This window comes from Patella vulgata, chromosome 1, assembly GCF_932274485.2.
Source record: "Patella vulgata chromosome 1, xgPatVulg1.2, whole genome shotgun sequence".
Classification (NCBI taxonomy): domain Eukaryota; kingdom Metazoa; phylum Mollusca; class Gastropoda; family Patellidae; genus Patella; species Patella vulgata.
In genome coordinates this window covers 11690131-11708568 of record NC_065879.2, presented here as the reverse complement: position 1 = coordinate 11708568, position 18438 = coordinate 11690131, and the positions used below count along the sequence as shown (strand labels likewise).

At 34.1% G+C, this 18438-nt stretch overlaps 1 protein-coding gene across 1 annotated transcript in view; it reads left to right on the top strand.

Moving 5' to 3' along the window:
• LOC126812117 (guanine nucleotide exchange factor VAV3) overlaps positions 1–18438 on the top strand; it is a 60138-nt gene that overhangs the window by 32192 nt on the left and 9508 nt on the right. The window contains exons 17-29 of the mRNA XM_056103538.1: positions 3336–3434; positions 3802–3911; positions 4147–4236; positions 5070–5101; positions 5655–5708; positions 7164–7202; positions 8219–8349; positions 9271–9333; positions 10702–10838; positions 13085–13207; positions 14504–14591; positions 15805–15898; positions 17126–17152. Coding sequence (XP_055959513.1) covers positions 3336–3434; positions 3802–3911; positions 4147–4236; positions 5070–5101; positions 5655–5708; positions 7164–7202; positions 8219–8349; positions 9271–9333; positions 10702–10838; positions 13085–13207; positions 14504–14591; positions 15805–15898; positions 17126–17152 — 1087 coding nt within the window. The remainder of the gene's footprint in view (positions 1–3335; positions 3435–3801; positions 3912–4146; positions 4237–5069; positions 5102–5654; positions 5709–7163; positions 7203–8218; positions 8350–9270; positions 9334–10701; positions 10839–13084; positions 13208–14503; positions 14592–15804; positions 15899–17125; positions 17153–18438) is intronic.

Here is an 18438-nt window from a genome sequence, read left to right as displayed (position 1 = left end):
ATTTGTGATGGGTTGGCTGATTATTAGCAGAACTGTCATTGCTTATTCCCTCCTTTTTGGCTTGCTTTACAAATCATCTTCATTGGTCCATTGTGAATTCAAAATTCCACCAATCACATGATGGAGCGAGCCATGGTAGTCGAGCAGCTAGGGCAGTGGACTCTCAACTGGAATATAATATTTTCCAACCCTGACGTTAACCAACGAGAATACCAGGGATAGCACTTATTGGGCGGACAATTGTGGATGTAAAATCTTTGTGTAAAATGTAGGGTGTAAAGTATCACTTAAACACCATAACGTTTCATTCAAAATCTATGAGTAAAATGCAACATGTAAAATGCTAAGTGTAAGATGCTACACGTAAAATAAATAATATGTAAAAGATGCTGCAAGTAAAATCTATATGTAAAATGCTAGGTGTAAGATGATACACATAAAATCTATATGTAAGATGCTATACGTAAAATCTATATGTAAGATGCTAGGTGTAAGTTGCTAGATGTAAAATCTATATGTAAGATGCTATACGTAAGATACTATATGTAATATGCTAGATGTAATTAAGGTGCTACACGTAAAATCTATATGTAAGGTGCTACACGTAAAATCTATATGTAAGATGCTAGATGTAAAATCTATATGTAAGATGCTAGGTGTAAGGTGCTACACGTAAAATCTATATGTAAGATGCTAGATGTAAAATCTATATGTAAGATGCTATATGTAAGATGCTATACGTAAGATGCTATATGTAATATGCTAGATGTAATTAAGGTGCTACACGTAAAATCTATATGTAAGGTGCTACACGTAAAATCTATATGTAATATGCTAGATGTAAGGTGCTACATTTAAAATCTATATGTAATATGCTACATATAAAATCTATGTTAGATGCTATACGTAAAATCTATATGTAAGATGCTAGGTGTAAGTTGCTAGATGTAAAATCTATATGTAAGATGCTAGATGTAAAATCTATATGTAAGATGCTAAACGTAAAATCTATATGTAAGATGCTAGGTGCAAGTTGCTGCACCTAAAATCAATATGTAAACTGCTAGGTGTAAGTTGCTACACGTAAAACTATATGTAAGATGCTAGATGTAAGATGCTACACGTAAAATCTGTATGTAAAATCCTAGATGTAAGATGCTACATGTAAAATTCTATATGTAAAATGCTAGGTGTAAAATAAGCTATTTAATTACCGGTTAATGAAAAGAACAAAGACATAAATATCTGTTTTGTTATTTATAGTCAGGTTATAAAATGTGTAATAAGTATATCAAGCAGGTGTCTGTCTATATATAGCATGTACATGTCTAGAACATAGATCTCTCTATAATACAAGTCTGGAAATGACTACTTTTGAATGAATTATAGCTTTTTGCCAGACATGCTTTAAATCCATCAAAATGAACAAATGATAGATGGAAATTTGTGTCTAGCAACATGTAAGGCTCCAAAGAAATTTTTGGTGACAGGTGGCTTATTTCCAGGCTTGTTCATTTCTAATTGTAACTTTCATCTATCCATCATTTCTCTTCTTCTCGTCATCATCTTCTCATGGAAACTTCTGTCCTGTAAAAGAAGACTATGTTTTGTTTTTTTCTGTTACCAGGTTGCTACCATCCGTAATTTTCTATTCATTAAAATTATGGATGTTTTATTATTTTATTCTGTCCATCCGTCCATCTGACACAAAAATAATTATTCGACTTGTTCAGAATTACTGAAATAGTTTCAACCATGAAATTTATTCATATGAAGAATTGCCTTACCCCAGTGACAAAATAAAGACGCTTTAGGGGGACATATTTGCCAAATATAACCCAGTGACAAAATAAAGACGCTTTAGGGGGACATATACAACCTGGAGGTCCTGTATTTGATCCCTATGTTGACCGTGAAAGTTCATCAGGATTTTCCGGTGTGGTTTGGATGGCACGAAAACCGATGTCCTGTGTGTACATAGGCATGCACCTAAAAGAAGCCTTAGCAGTTGAAATTTGAGTAGCCCGTTTTACCAGAGTCCAGCAAAGATTTCCTCAAAGTGTTCTTGAATTGAATTCTCCAAACCCCCAAAATCGTGACAATCGAGTGAAAAGGGGGAATTCGGGCCACAACGTATGCGCAGAGTGAATAAGAATATATCTCAACCAACCTACAGCTGAAAATTTTGTTGTGTTTAATTATGTCACAATTCTACTCACAACACCTTCATTGTCGGAAATGGAAGAACTGTGACATTACTGAATTCCAGACTGACAGTCAAGCATCCATTATATCCCATGCTAGGGGAGATAATTATACTATTTTATAGACTGAAGTTTCATTGAAGGCCTATTGGCATGCAATAAAACACCCTGATATAAAATAACAATATAACATTAAATCTTTAATTGCATGGAAAAAAAATGAATGTTTCTAATTTCCCTACAATAGACACACCTTGTATCTTGACAATATAACCCTTTCTAATTACAATAATACATGCATGTATAAATCACGATCGAAATTCAATCCAATAATTTTAGAAGAAGATAAGATAATGTGATATTCGGGTTAAATTATACAGGTTTTACACCTTATTGTAGCTTCTTGATGAATTAAATTCTGGCACAAAATTTTAATAAATGATCTATGTAGTTGCTTGTGGACTTGATAGAGTAAGATTTTAGAATTTAGAATTCACCATGAATCTTGTATTATCGAAAGTTTGAAATTAGAAAAACATTTTTTGTTCGATTTTTGTAGAAATAACGCAGTTTTCAAAGTGCACAAATCCAAATATTGTATGTCCAATTTATATTGCAACTCACAAATTTCTATATGATTCTATCTTTGGGTTAAAGAGCAGTCAAAGAAAATTTCTCAGAATGTTATAATTTTGAAAACCTAGGCCCTTAGACATGATAATGTCGCAGGAGATAGCTATCTCTGATTTAGATCAGAAGAAACTGTATCGGTCTGATCTTGATCTGTTAAATCAATTAAAGCCTCTTAACATCATTTGAGGGATTGAGGATGAATCCCTTGCATGGTATAATATTGTGAAAGTGGAATCTCTAACAGGAATATCAGTCCAAAAATGGTTCAATTCCGTACAGTATTTACAAAGATATGATGAATTAAATTTTATTTTAACCGTAATCAAAAAGGATTTGCTTCTGTGTAACCTATGGTAGAAATGAGAACCATGTGCTCATTCCGAGTTCGAGAAATTATTCCATTCTTAGAAATCATTTGACTGTTTTGGGGACAAATAAATTTTTATGTTTCTTTTTAAAAGTTTTTTTTAAAAGTTTTTTTTTATTTTTCTCCTTCAGAGTGAAACATACAGTTTTAAAGATGCGATTGTACTCGGTGAATTTAAAGTAGATGACAGTCAACCTAAAAATGATAATCAGAGTAAAAGTTCTAAAAATGTAAGTTTGCCATTCGCTGAGTGCAGCTGTGGATGTAAGGTTATGAAAATTGACCTCCTATGAAGAATATAGAATGTCTTGGTTTGAATCCTGATTTAGGTTGCGTAGACCTTATGGTCCCTGGATCAATGCCGGTTTTGGCTGAGATAGTTCTTTGGGAATTCTCAGTATGATATTGAGTCTCCTTGTCAGTCATTTGATTGGGATGAAGAACTGAGGTTCAAGGTACAAGTTCAAGAACCCTTAACAGTTGGTGAGAAAATGCAGCTGGCGAGGCAAACTTTCCCTCATAGAACACTGAATGGCTGATTACTGTCCTCCTTAGCAGAATACTTGGACATTAAATCCCTATTTCATTTTATTTCAGTGGAACTGGCCCTTTATATTATTTCAAAAATGTCAAGGAACAGCTTATACATTTTTTGCCAAAACAGAAGAATCAAGACAGAAATGGTTGGATTCAATCCAGATGGCGCTGTAAGTAAACACAATTAGGTTTCCTGTTCAAATAAAAGGTCCGAGGTTGAAAATCAGATTTTTTATGTCCCAAAAAAAGATGATGATTAATTGTTTGTAGAAATCTGTTTAATTTGGCAACATTTTGAAGTAAAAGCCATCGTTGCAATCTTTGCAATCACAATCTTGATGTTTTCTGTGCAGTTTTCACTCTTTGTAAAACACCACCAATTTTCTTAAATTTTTCTGTATACAGAGACAATACACAACCAGCAGCAGGCCAGAATTTTATTATGTATACATTTGAAAAACCCAGAGAATGTGATGTTTGTGGTAAACTACTTAGGTAAGTTAAGTTTTTACAGAACCACTTCTACTCCTCCTTATAATATACTGCAACCTAAGTCATTATTTATTCATGATCCTCCTACTCCTCCTTATATACTGTAACTTAAGTCATTATATAGTCATGATCCTTCTACTCCTCCTTATATACTGTAACTTAAGTCATTATATAGTCCTGACCCTCCTACTCCTCCTTATATACTGTAACTTAAGTCATTATATAGTCATGATCCTCCTACTCCTCCTTATATACTGTAACTTAAGTCATTATATAGTCATGACCCTCCTACTCCTCCTTATATACTGTAACTTAAGTCATTATATAGTCATGATCTTCCTATTCCTCCTTATATACTGTAACTTAAGTCATTATATAGTCATGATCCTCCTACTCCTCCTTGCATACTGTAACTTAAGTCATTTATTTATGATCCTCCCACTCCACTGTAACCTAAGTCATTATTTATTCATGATCATCCTACTACTCCTTATATACTGTATCCTAAGTCATTTCTGAGTCATGATCATCCTACTACTCCTTATATACTGTAACCTAAGTCATTACTGAGTCATGATCCTCCTTATATACTGTAACTTAAGTCATTTATTCATGATCTTCCTACTTCTCCACTGTAACCTAAGTCTTTTAGTCATGATCCTCCTACTCTATGTTATATACTGTAACTTAGGTCATTATTTAGTCATAATCCCCCCACTATAAGTGATTATTACTCCTCCTTAGAGTAAGGCATTATATACAATATATACAATAAAACTCCTACCCCTTAATTTTGTATATGATAATATAATATGAATTTTTTTTTTTTTTTACAGGGGTATTTTCTTCCAAGGCTATCTGTGTCAAGGTAAATTCACTTTAAATGTATTATAACCTTTGTAAATACTGAGTAGAGTTGAACCATTTTAAACTGAGATTCAACTTTCTTAAAGATATATTATGGGAAATTGAATAAAGAGCTGGCACTTTTCACTATAATAGTTAAAAACTAGATAATGTAAAGGGAATTTGCTGAAAATTTCAGTCAAATTGATCCACCCTGAACCGAGAATTTAACGATGGAATTTTTGGCCTAGCCTCGATCATCATTACTAAAGTCAGTAAGATAAAAAACATAGTCTCGATTATCCTTTTTATGATTAAATCATGAATGAAAGTTGAGCAGCAAAACGGATCCTAATCTAGTAAATATTGCACGCTAGCGATGACATTGAGAGTTTATTATGGTCTGGATAAGTTAATTAATGTCTAATTAATAATTAAGATAACATTTCAGGCCTAAAGAAAGACCTGCAATAGGCAGATTTAGCTCTTGCATAATGTATGTTTAACATAGTATTTTTCAAGCAATAAAAATCCCTCAAATCTGTATTTTGTGTTTTGATGAAAATTCATTTCAGATTCAAAAAAAGCAGTTCATAAAGAATGTATCGGGAAAGAATCACAAATTAAACGTAAGTTTGCTTTGTAGATATAGTTAAAGATATTAGAATATTTTTTTAGGACTTTTGTCACAAGTTGGAAAGATTTTTAGACTTTCATTGCAAAGAATCTCGATTTAGCCTTTTTGACAAATGTTAAGCTTATAACAGTATTGATCATTAGCTGCTAGAATTATTTTTGGTAGAATTTTAAGAAATATTTTTGTTTACAATTTACGTATCTGTGCTTTGTACAGGCTAAGTGTTGTACGCCTAATATAGATAGATTTAGCCTTTCTAATAGCCTAGATAAAAATCAACAGCAATTATTTTCAAGAATGTATTAGTAAGCCATTGGCTAAGGCAACAATGTCCAAGTAGCGTTCAAGTATAGCTAGCTAGTGAGCAGAGCTACTATCCAAGATGTCTGCAAAGGTGACAATGACAAGGAAATGTTCGAATATAAAGCCAAGAAACGTGTTGTCCCACTATTGGCAGCATTGATTAGCCAGCACCTACTTGCCACAGGTGGTTGGATGGCCTATGTCACTGAGTCAACTAGCGTGGTTTCTATTCCCTGGTTATACATGTCAAGGAGTAGGGTCGCCAAAGCCCCTATGCGCATGCGAATTGAACATATGTTAGTCCTGAAGTCACTTTCTCTCTCTCTCCCTCTCCCTCTCCCTCCCCAACTTACAACCATCTCCAGTGTCCTGATATGGTTATATTCATTGTTAGATTCCTGTTGACTGTTCCTTATTTATTTTTATCTGGACAACAATTTCCTTTTTACATTGCCTCAACTATCCTGTCCTGTTTTGGCAAGATTTTTCTGTGATATCACCTTAAACTCCAGAGAAAGATGAAGAAATTGCCTTTAGATGTAGAAAACTAATATTAGATACACTTTAAATCAAGAAATTATTATGACCCAACGAAATAAAGAAGGAGAGTGATTAACCCATAAATCCTAAAATTGGTGGGGTGGGGAGAGGCGATCAGTCGGGGCACTGGGAGAACTCTCACCTAGAAGAGGGGTTGGATGTCCGAATGGTATAACGCAGGTTTCTTAATCCAATTTGAAAAGAACCGGCCAGAATTGGGTCAAATGAGGTGCGGGTAGGAACTGGGTTTTAAAATTTTAAGCACGTTGGATCATAAGGTCTGTTATTGTGTCAAGTGGCATGGTTTTGATTCCCTGCTTGTACGTGACCAGGAGTAGGGTCGTCTGCCTAACCTTGTGGGTTTACTCCAGGTTCTCTGGTTTCCTCTCACTGCTACGACCCCTACGAGCAAGTGAATTATTGAAATAAAATTGAACTGTATGTCAGTCCGGAAATGACCTAGCTTGTGTCGAGTGGACGTTAAACCCCATTTCTTTCTCTCTCCTTCTGATGGGTTGACGTGAAGTAATAATTTCGTGTGCTGGTGTAGGCTTGCATTTGGTGGAAGTATTTTTATCTTCTGCTATCATTAATTTATTTACAGCGCCAGCTAGGCCACCGAGATCAGAGAAGGGGCAAGGTAAAGTTTCAGTTCATTTTACTTAGTTAGAAGACATAAATGTAGCTATTGCTTGTTTCTTTAAAAAATCTACAAGTTTTAATAAGAATATAGACATAGTTTTGGAGGTAGAAATATTCTCCAAGATAGGTTCAAGTACTATATACCTTTTTAGGGTCATCTTTAATCCTATAACAGAAATGTTAGTGGAACATTTTATAATTAATTGGAAAACAACATTAAAATGCTTTATATTCTTATATCTATTGAATTGACAGGTAAAGATATCAATTTCAATAGTCATTTAGTTTTTCACATAATTAATTCATCGTTACAGAGAAGAGGACTATTTTTACGTGTATTTGCTAAAAAAAAACCTAATTGAATCATCGTGGATTGTATTATTTATATCACTGCTTTATGTCATGTATATCATGTAAAAATTTATTAACTGGTCAATTTCTTTGGTAGTCGGGGGAGGGGAAGGGGGGGGGGGCACAGGGGTTGAGTAGTGATGCAAAGAAGATCCATCAGGATTATTCAAGCCCAGTTCTCAGTTGTCACTGGGTATCGCATGTGGTCCTGAAAAATCTAGATCCCTGTGTGTATTGTTTACATTACATTAACATCTCCCAACGGATGGAAATCAAAATAGGAGTACACTGTAACATCACTATCACGGCAAAACTACATAGCACGTCTGCAGAAAAATGAAATGAGGTTTAACGTCCCACCATTTTGCTCCGAACTGGGCTAATGAAGACTGGCATACGCCATATAGTGTGGGAAATTTTGCCCGGACAGTGCCTCCACTGCCTACTCTTATATTGAATTCCAACTGTCAAGGGATCTTTTACGTGCACGCCAATGTGTACACAGGACCTCGGTTTTTCGTACCATTCGAAAAACTAGATAGCTGTCCTTGTCAGGCCCTCCGTCCCTGCAGAAAAATAAAACATCAAAACCAATTTCATTTCGTTTGAAAGCATGCAATAGCTTGTTAAAGGGGTATGAAATGTTATTATTCTGATTTATTTCAGTTACTGTTCAAAAAGCTAAAGCCCGTAAAGCATATACCGGTCAGCCACCACCCAATGGTCACAAAGCATTGAAATTTAACGTTAACGATGTAATAGAAATTCTTGATAGAAGTAATCAAATGTTTTGGAAGGTACAGCAATTTTATATTGATTTTTTTGCATTTTTTCCATTACCGATGTTGCATTCTTTCAGGGTATTTGTGGGGCTATACTATATACCGGAAAACACTGGAAAACTACCGGAAAACACCATGTTATACTGAATACCGGAAAAACACTAAATACTGGAAAACACACTAAATACCGGAAACCACCCTAAATAGGTAACCTTGAGAAGGGCTATACTATAAACCGGAAACTAACCCTAACCCTAACCCAGGCTCCCTGTTACCTATTTAGGGTGCCAGTCTCCGGGTGACCTATTTAGGGTATTTTCTGGTATCTAGTGTGTTTTCCGGTATTTAGTGTTTTTCCGGTGTTTTCCGGTATTCGCTATAAAATGGTGTTTTCCGGTTGTTTTCCGGTATATAGTATTGCCGGTATTTGTGGACCTTGATCTGATAACAATAATCATCTGGGATTTGTTGTTTATGTTTTTTGGGTTTTTTTTTTAGGTATCATGTCGTATCATATTTTATACTTGAATCATAGATTTGAATGGTAGTCAGATGATGACTTTGGCCTGACATATCAATAGCGAACCTAGGCGATGACTAAGACACAGGAATAAAAAAAATTTTCCCAGACAACACAATATAGCCTCTTATCACACATGTTTCTAAGAAACACATGGATACAAGTCAGCAGTAATGACCATTTTATTGCACATTTACAGGTCATGAGCTCACACAAATGCTGATATTTGAAATGTAAAATCAGCATTTGATATGATCGCTATTATTTATAGATACATTGAGATGAAGTGCGTGAATTTGAAAACTTTAAGTGTGATTTTGATCTTTTTTGTGATTGATATACCATGACAAATTGATTAGATATTTATAGAATGAATTTAAAAATGTTGTTTATAATACGATCATTAACTATTATAGGGTCGTTTCCGTGGTGAAGAAGGGCATTTTTTGGCAGATTGTGTAGACCTTACAAAAACAGTGGTAAGTTTGAAAGAAGAATAGGTTTATGTTTATTGCAGTACAGTCTAGGGTTGTTACAATATGGGTTTCTTGTACATGATCAGGAGTATGGTTGCCTACCTAACAGTGTGGGTTTCTCCAGGCTTGTACATGACCAGGATTAGGGTTGCCTAGATACCAGTGTGGGTTTCTCCAGACTTGTACATGGTTGGGAGTAGGGTTGCCTACCTAACAGTGAGGGTTTCTCCAGGCTTATACATGGTCGGAGCAGAACAGTAGGACGTTACACCCCATTTCATTTTTATTTTTATCGTTCCAACTTGGATATGTTGTTAAATTTACTTTAAAACAGATCTTGCTATATCTGTTTTTGTTGAAGTCAGATTTGAGATGCTAGGATTGGCTAAAACCATGTTTGCTAACAGAAAAACATCCTTTCATTGGCTATTTGAGGGATCAATTAAGGTCTGTTGAACACAAATTTCTTAAAGATGTTGTTAGATTGTACTGTAGTAGGGGTGTTGGATAGCCGAATGATTAGCACATGCGCTGTGTATCATAAGGTCTGTCATTGACTCAACTGGCGTGGTTTCGATTCCCTGGTTGTACGTGACAAGGAGTAGGGTTGCCTGTCCAACCTCATAGGTTTTCTCTGTTTCCCCTACACACAAGCGAATCATTGAAATAAAATTGAACCATATGTTGGTCCCAAAATGACCTAATTTGTGTCAAGTGGATGTTAAACCCCATTTCTCCCTCTTTCGTACTGTAGTATCAAGGGAGATAACAACGATTAGAATGAATTGAAATATGATTTTAATAATGAGATAAAGTGCAAGTCTAATCTAGATATTTTAATCAGAATTCAACGGATACTGCCAGCTCACAGAAATACGAACAAGCAACAATAAAAGATAAGAAAACAGAGATTGTACCAAATCGGAGTAATATAACCTCATCAGATTTATCATTGTATCCATGGTAATAAGACAACCCAATATAAAAAATATACCCATATATGGTTTTCTGTTACATGTTATGCTCAAATACTAACCCTCATTGATCAAATAACAATTTTATACTTTTGGATGTCGTTTTGAATTGAATTATGGTAACAATAATACTTGATATTCCTTTTAAAGATTCAACTTTCACATTATGGTAGTTTAAAATGAATTCAAAATCTCTTAAATCATCGTCAATGACTTTGAAAATCTTTGCATTTATTTGATATTATATTTGAACTTAATTGAATTTCGATACACAAAGTTATTAACATATATCGGGATACATCCAAAATTAACGAATTCAATTGTTATCTGACCAAGCAATAGCCTTGCTTTATTTTTCTGGTGCATTTTGGTGTGACTAGCATAGATTTTGTTTCAGACGCGGAAAGCCTCCTACATTGATGTGAAGAGTTCGGGTGCAAGTAACGGGGGATTCATGATGTTCGATCGACAAGAATCAACTGCCTCTCATAATGGCTCTAGCACCCCCTCAAAAGCTTTAGAAACATATCCTTGGTACGTTCACATGTTTCTCTTATTCACCCCCCAATCACTGTTGCATAGCAACACATCACTGTTGAATACCAACTGAATAGGCAGGGGGGCGGGGGTTGGATGACCAAATTTTTAGTGCGTGCACGTTAAATAAAAAAAGTCTGTCATTGAGTCAACTGACTGGCCTGGTTTCGATTCCCCAGTTGTACATGACAGGAAGTAGGGTCGCCTGTTCAACCTCGTGGGTTTTGTCTGGGTCATACAGTTTCCTCCCACTGCTAAAGACCCCTACGTGCAAGAGAAGTATTGAAATAGAATTGGAACCAGATGTTAGTCCCGAAATGACCTTAAACCCCATCTCTCTCTCTCTCTCTCCTCTCTCTCTATAGCAACACAGTAGAATTACTGGCCACAGATGATCTTAAAGTGGCAGACCTTTTTTTTTTTCTTCTTTTGTTTGGAAAGGGGCAGGGATAAGGAGTTGATGTTTTGTTTGATTTTTTTAGTTTTTTTTGTTAAATTGATATCTAATGCTGGTCAGATTGATACATAACAACTAATAGTATTTATTCTTTATTAAGAAAAATTCAAAAGAGTAATTTTTTTCATTTTTTTATGTTTTATCTTGTAAAAAATCTTAGAAAAAGATTTTTTATTTCTATTTTCTAACCTTTGTGTGTTCCCCTTATCATTAAAGTGTGTGATGATTTACCCTATCTTTTATCCTACATTTCAAATGAGAATGTGATTTTACTTTATCATTAACTTGTGTGATGAATCCGATTTATCCTATCTTTTCCTATTAAAAATATTTCAAATGAGAATGTGATTTTACTTTATCATTAAAGTGTGTGATGAATCCGATTTATCCTATCTTTTCCTATTAAAAATATTTCAAATGAGAATGTGATTTTATTTTATCATTAAAGTGTGTGATGAATCCGATTTATCCTATCTTTTCCTATTAAAAATATTTCAAATGAGAATGTGATTTTACTTTATCATTAACTTGTGTGATGAATCCGATTTATCCTATCTTTTCCTATTAAAAATATATCAAATGAGAAAGTGATTTTACTTTATTTTGTAAAAAAAACATCTAGACATTGTTCTTTTGTATTATTATCGAATTCCAAAGCATGGATCGTTTGCAGTTTTTGATTTTTGATTTTCACTCCTTCTACCTGCTGTTCAGCATGTAGTGAGTGATGTCTTTAGTTTTTTTTTATCTATTTATAATACCCTACTTCATTGCAGATTCATCTTTTTAGCAATATTCCTTAAAATATTTAAGATTATTTTAGATAACATATTTATTTATTTAGCTTCCTTCTTGAAGGAGATAGACCAGATAGTCCACCTTTTTTCAATGGAACTGACTTTTAAAAAAACTTTTTGTATGTCCACATGTTCATGCCACATTAAATTAATGATTAAGTTTGTGACATCACTGGCAGACGGAGAACTAGTTGTGTTTTCAGTAAACGTTTACACACTTATAGTTTAAACATACATTATACATTAGGCAAGAGCTAAATCTGCCCATTACAGGTCTTTCTTTAGGCCTTAAATGTTATATAAATTATTAATTAAACATTAGTTAACTTATCCAGACCATAATCAACAACTCAATTTCATTGCTGGCCTGCAATATTTACTGGATTAGGATCTGATTTGCTGCTCAACTTTCATTCATGATTTAATCTTGAAATGGATAATAGAGACTATGTTTTTTTTATCATACCGACTTTAGTAATGATGATAGAGGCTAATCTGAAAATTCAATCACTAAAATCTTGGTTCAGAGTGGATCAATTTGACTGAAATTTTCAGTATATTCCATTTACAGTATCTAGTTTTTAACTATTATAGTGAGAACTGCCAGCTCTTTATCTAATCTTCCATAATGTTTCTTTAAATAAGTGAAAGTCAGATTTTAATGCAACTTGATGATAGGATTATCGTAAATGAGTTTGTGAATTAGGTATTTAATTATAAAAAAATGTTAAGAAAAAAGCGTAGTTTGATACAATGATTCAGACTCATGCAGTTCTTTGTCATAAAAAACACAACCCCAAAATACAAATAAATTTTGCAAAACTCAACTGATCTAAAAAGAAAATATATATCTTAATCTGCATATGTCGTGAATAGATTAAAGATTTAATTGATTTAATTGGCCTTGTTTTATTTTTTACGGTGGCTCCAGAGTTGAAATCAACCTTATGGAATTCTGATTTTTGTTTAAAAAAATGATTGACTTTTAGGTATGTTGACGCAATGGAACGTGATATTGCCCATGCTAATCTCGATGGTTGCCAAGATGGTGCATTTCTCATCAGAAAAAGTATTAACCCAGCAAGGAATGGTCTACTATCACTAAGTATTAAGTAAGTGTAGCCTTATAATTGTAAAATGAAATAAAACCTATTCCTAGAAATAAGGCACCTTTCACAGACAATGTCAGGCACAGATTCAGGCTTTGTCAGGCACTAAATCTCTGGTGCCTGTCATTTTGTCTGGCACTTATTTGTCTTTTTATACGCCCACATTTTCATGTGGACGTATATTGTCGTCGCTCCTGTCCGTCCGGACATCCGTCACTCTACAGGTCACAATTCTTATCCGATGTTGACGAAACTTGAAATATAGGTTTATCTCCAAAAGATCTCTGCTGCTTTCGATATTGGCATGTATCGGATCGAAACTTCATGGATTGTAAGTCTATAACCCAAAGATCTCGGTTCCTTTCGATATTCGCGCATATCGGACCGTAATTTCCTGAATTATGGCCCCTGATTGTACGAAAAATCGTGTTTTTAGCTTGTGGACCCTATAGAGGTCATAATTTTTATCCGATTTAAAAAAACGTATTATTATATCACCGTTACACCCTAAGGATGACTGAGTTTGAATTTCATGAAAATCAGCCCAAAATTGACAGACAAAATGGCCGCCGTTCATTCTCAAATAGCGTAAAAATATGGTATATCAAGGTTGTGGACCCTATAGAGGTCACAATTTTTATCCGATTTTGTTGAAACTTGAAATATAAGTTTATAACCCAAAGATCTCGGTTCCTTTCAATATTTGCCCATATCGGACCATAACTTCCTGAATTATGGCCCCTGATTGTACGAAAAATCATGTTTTTAGCTTGTGGACCCATTAGAGGTCATAATATTACCGTTCCACCCTAAGGACAGTTGAGTTTGAATTTTGTGAAAATCGCCCCAAAATTGACAGACAAAATGGCCGCCGTTCGTTCTCAAGTAGCGTAAAAATATGGTATATCAAGGTTGTCGATCCTATGGAGGTCACAATTCTGATCTGATTTTGTTGAAACTTGAAATGTAAGTTTATAACACAAAGATCTTGGTTCCTTTCGATATTTGCGCATATCGAATTGTAATTTCCTGAATTGTGGCCCTGGATTGTAGGAAAAATCACTTTCTTTTTAGCTTGTTCTCTATCCATCTCTCGAAAATGTGGGCGTATCCTGCCTGGCAGTCGCTGGTTTATTGATATTATTAATACATGTCCAGCACTAAGTTGAAAATGTCAGGTACTATTTCATTAGTGCTTGACATTTTGTCAGGTATATATATATCTAAAACCGTTATTTCCAGGCCTGATTCCTGTGTATTTTGATTTTTGATTAAATGATATTTATTTGGTTATTTCAGATATGCGAATGCAGTGCGTCACATAAAACTCAATGAAAATAAAGGAAAATTCTACTTAGTTGAAAATAAACTATTTGATTCGGTTCCGGTAAGTACATTATTTTCAGTTACTGTTAAAAGTAACTTCCCCTTTAATGTGGTAATTCTTACAACCTGGGGGGTTGGATGGCCAAATGGTTAGCTTGTTCGTGCTGTATCATAAAGCCTGTCATTGAGTCAACTGGCGTGGTTTCGAATCCCCGGATGTATGTGACAAGGAGTAGGGTCGTCTGTCGAACCTTGTGGGCTTTGTCCGGGTCCTCCAGTCTCCTCCCACTGCTAAAGACACCTTCACACAAGCGAATTATTATAATAGAATTGAACCATATGTTAGTCCCGAAATGACCTAGTTTGTGTCGAATGGGCATTAATCTCTCCCTCTCTATCTCTTCTCTCTCTCTCTCTGAGTTTGATACATATTCAAACTACTGTGAATGGAAAATAGTGTGTAATGGCAAATGTGTTGTCAGGTGGAACCACGTAGCATCGTCACGTTTTCTTGGTAGAGGACTAGGCAGTAGATAAGAATCAGAGCTTTTTGAAAGTTATAATGGGTGATATTGCAGGCATGTCCTTTGATTTGGGGTGTTATATACTATTAGGATGTGTGACATCTATGACTAGTTTTTATATGCTGTCAGCGGACATCGATAAGATCTAATTGTCCAAAAAATAGAGAAATCACAAGGTAATCACGTAGATTAGGTTTATAATCACTCTTATTGGATTGATACATAGTTCGACAAAAGAGAAGCAATGACTTCTGTTAAAGATTAGATTGATGATTTGTTCAACAAAGTATTAATAAGTCAGCCAATCAAGGCAGATTAAGTAGTTAATCAAGGTAGGTGTATAGACGGTAAAACTTGGTAAATACGTTGATCATATAATGACCTAATCAATCCAGCCTATTGTATGAGAGAAAATTTTGCCCAGACAGCAGCATTTCGGCCTACTCTTCATTGATTTACAACTGGCAAGGGTTTAGTACGTGCACACCAATTTTTCATCCCATCTGAACAACTACATGCTGTTCCTTGCCAGGCAATGCAAGGCCCTGCTTCCTAAACAAGTGACAGGGGAAAATCACGCTGAAAAATCCAGAGATAAAGGTCTCAGTGAAATGTTTTTTGGTCGTCTTTCTTACGTTATCAAGTTTCTCCAATACTGCACACAGTGGAAAAGGTTTCCTCTTGAGGGAAAGACCACCTGATCAAATATTTGTAGACAAAGAAGACAAATATTTTTCATTGATTTTTCAGAGATTGGTAGAATATTATCAAAACACTACTTTAGCAGATAGTTTTCCTGATGTGAACACAACACTAAGGTTTCCATATAAAGATATAGCAACAAGTAAGTCAAATAGTATTTTATTTTGACTGCCAATATAGCTTGTTTGTGAAATTAGTTTTGAAATTCACCATCAATGCTGGCTTTAATGTTCCTGAAATATCCCATTATTATTCCTTATCAATATATGAATACATGGGCTTCACTTTTACACCTATATTAGTATCACAGTTTTTTTTCTGAGATTGGCTCTCATATCTTTTACAGTGGCGTAGACTCTTGTGTTTAAACTCTGATATATTATGCACTGTACACTTTGTAATGTTATACACAATAATAATATTTGATATACCAGTACACAGGACACAATTCTGATATGTTATGCACTGTACACTTTGTAATGTTATACACAATAAATGCTAATAATATTTGATACACCAGTACATAGGACACAATTCTGTAGAATACTATTACTGTCTATTACTGAGCCAAGTTTCAACTAAGATTTTCTAGTCTTTATCAAGCAGTGTATGTCCAGTTCGATTAATAAATGCCATTAAAGATATTTCCCCATTAAAGTATTTATCGGGTGGTTATTTCCAATAAAAGTAAGGCAATATTAGTATGAATTGAAAGTAGAGACACCCAATCTTACTAGAAAAATACTGGATTCCTTGAAAAACACCCATGGAACGTGCACAGGACAAAAATGAGAGGGCGTCACTAATTGGCAGCCGAACAGCATTGTCTTTTATATACAATGAATTCTCCTCCAGCTTCACACCTGTTCCTAGGTATTGCGACAGCCATATCACGTAACACAAATATGACTTCTTTAATAGATATTTTATAGCTTGGGTTATTTCCTCACCAAGCAAATTTTATCTTTAAAACAATTTATTACTGTGATACAGTAAAGTATGAACACTACACTGTGATACCTAATAGACACAGATAATGTATATTCATTGCTTGATATATTACACACAGGACACCCTGATATATTATACACAAAACACTGATATATTTCACACAGTACACTCTGATATATTATACACAATACACTGATATATCATACACAATACACTCTGATATATTACACACAATGCACTCTGATATATTACGCACAATGCACTCTGATATATTATGCTCAATATACTCTGATACACTCTGATATATAAAATACACTCTGATATATAATTCAATCAATACTTGGTCATATACTAAATGCAAACCATAATCAGAATATTATTATTTTGCTTCTGCACCCCCTCTTCATTTTCTATTCAGATGATAATCCATGTGCACAAACAACAGGTAAGATATGTGTATTAACTATATAGCTTGTTGTATATATAACTAGCCTATGTATGGATTGAATATTTACATAACCGACATATAGATAATTTCTTTTTATTCGTCCCTTATTGTTGCATATTGTTGTCATTTATCTTGTCTGTCATCTAAAAACATCCAAGTTTTTTCTAAATTTAAGTCCAATGTTTCTTTTTTCTAAATTTAAGTCCAATGTTTCTTTTTTCTCTAACTTTCCAGCATTATTATTCGAATGACCAATCCTGTTTCTTAAACATACATTATGCAAGAGCTAAATCTGCCTATTGCATGTCTTTTTTGGCCTGAAATGTTATCTAAATTATTAATTAGATGTTAACTTATCAAGGCCATAATCAACTCTTGATGCCATCGTTAACCTAAGATATTTAGTTGATTTGAATACGGTTTGTGATGGATGATTTAATGTAAAAATGGATATTCGAGACTTTGTTTATTATCGTACCGGTGATAGTAAAGAGATTCGAGGCTAGCCTTAAATTGAATCTCTAATATTCTGTGTTTATTATCTATTTTTTACCTACTTTAACAAGAAATGTCCTATAATGCCCCTTTAATCCTTTTTTTATCTCTGTTTTAAATTCCACAAATTCCTACTGTATTTAGGTTCATCTATATTACCTAATTTTGTAGAAATTCTGGAAAATCTATTCAAATATCTCTTTTTTTTCTCAAACATGTGAATTAATTTTATGAATGACCACTTTTGTTTCTTAATCATTTTATCCCCCTCTGTTTTAAATTCCACATGATTCTTATTGTATATAGTTTCATCTATATTAGCTTATATTGTAGAAATTCTGGACAATCTATTTAAATATCTCCTTTTTTCTCAAATTTTCCAACATGTGAAATAATTTTTCAAATGACCATTCTTGTTTCATTATCATTTTTATTCCCCTCTGTTTTAAATACCACATTATTCTTAACTATTTAGTTTCATCTATCAGAATAATTTTAGTCAGAAATGCATTAGAATAGGGGTGCTATGTGTATGGTATGTTGTAATGTTAAAGCTTGGCTGAATGTTTTTATGTTTGTCTGTTTGCTTGTACCTAATAAAGCAAAATAGAGAATACCCTCTGTCCTTCAGTTGGTAATTTAGCCAATCATGTTACCATGACGTTGGGTAAAAATAAGTTATCGAAGAAAGTTTTCTATTTTATTTCCCTGTGCACGAATATATGCTTGATAAAAGTGAATCAAGGCTAAGGTTATTATTGTCTACTGTTGATATTTCAATATTGTTT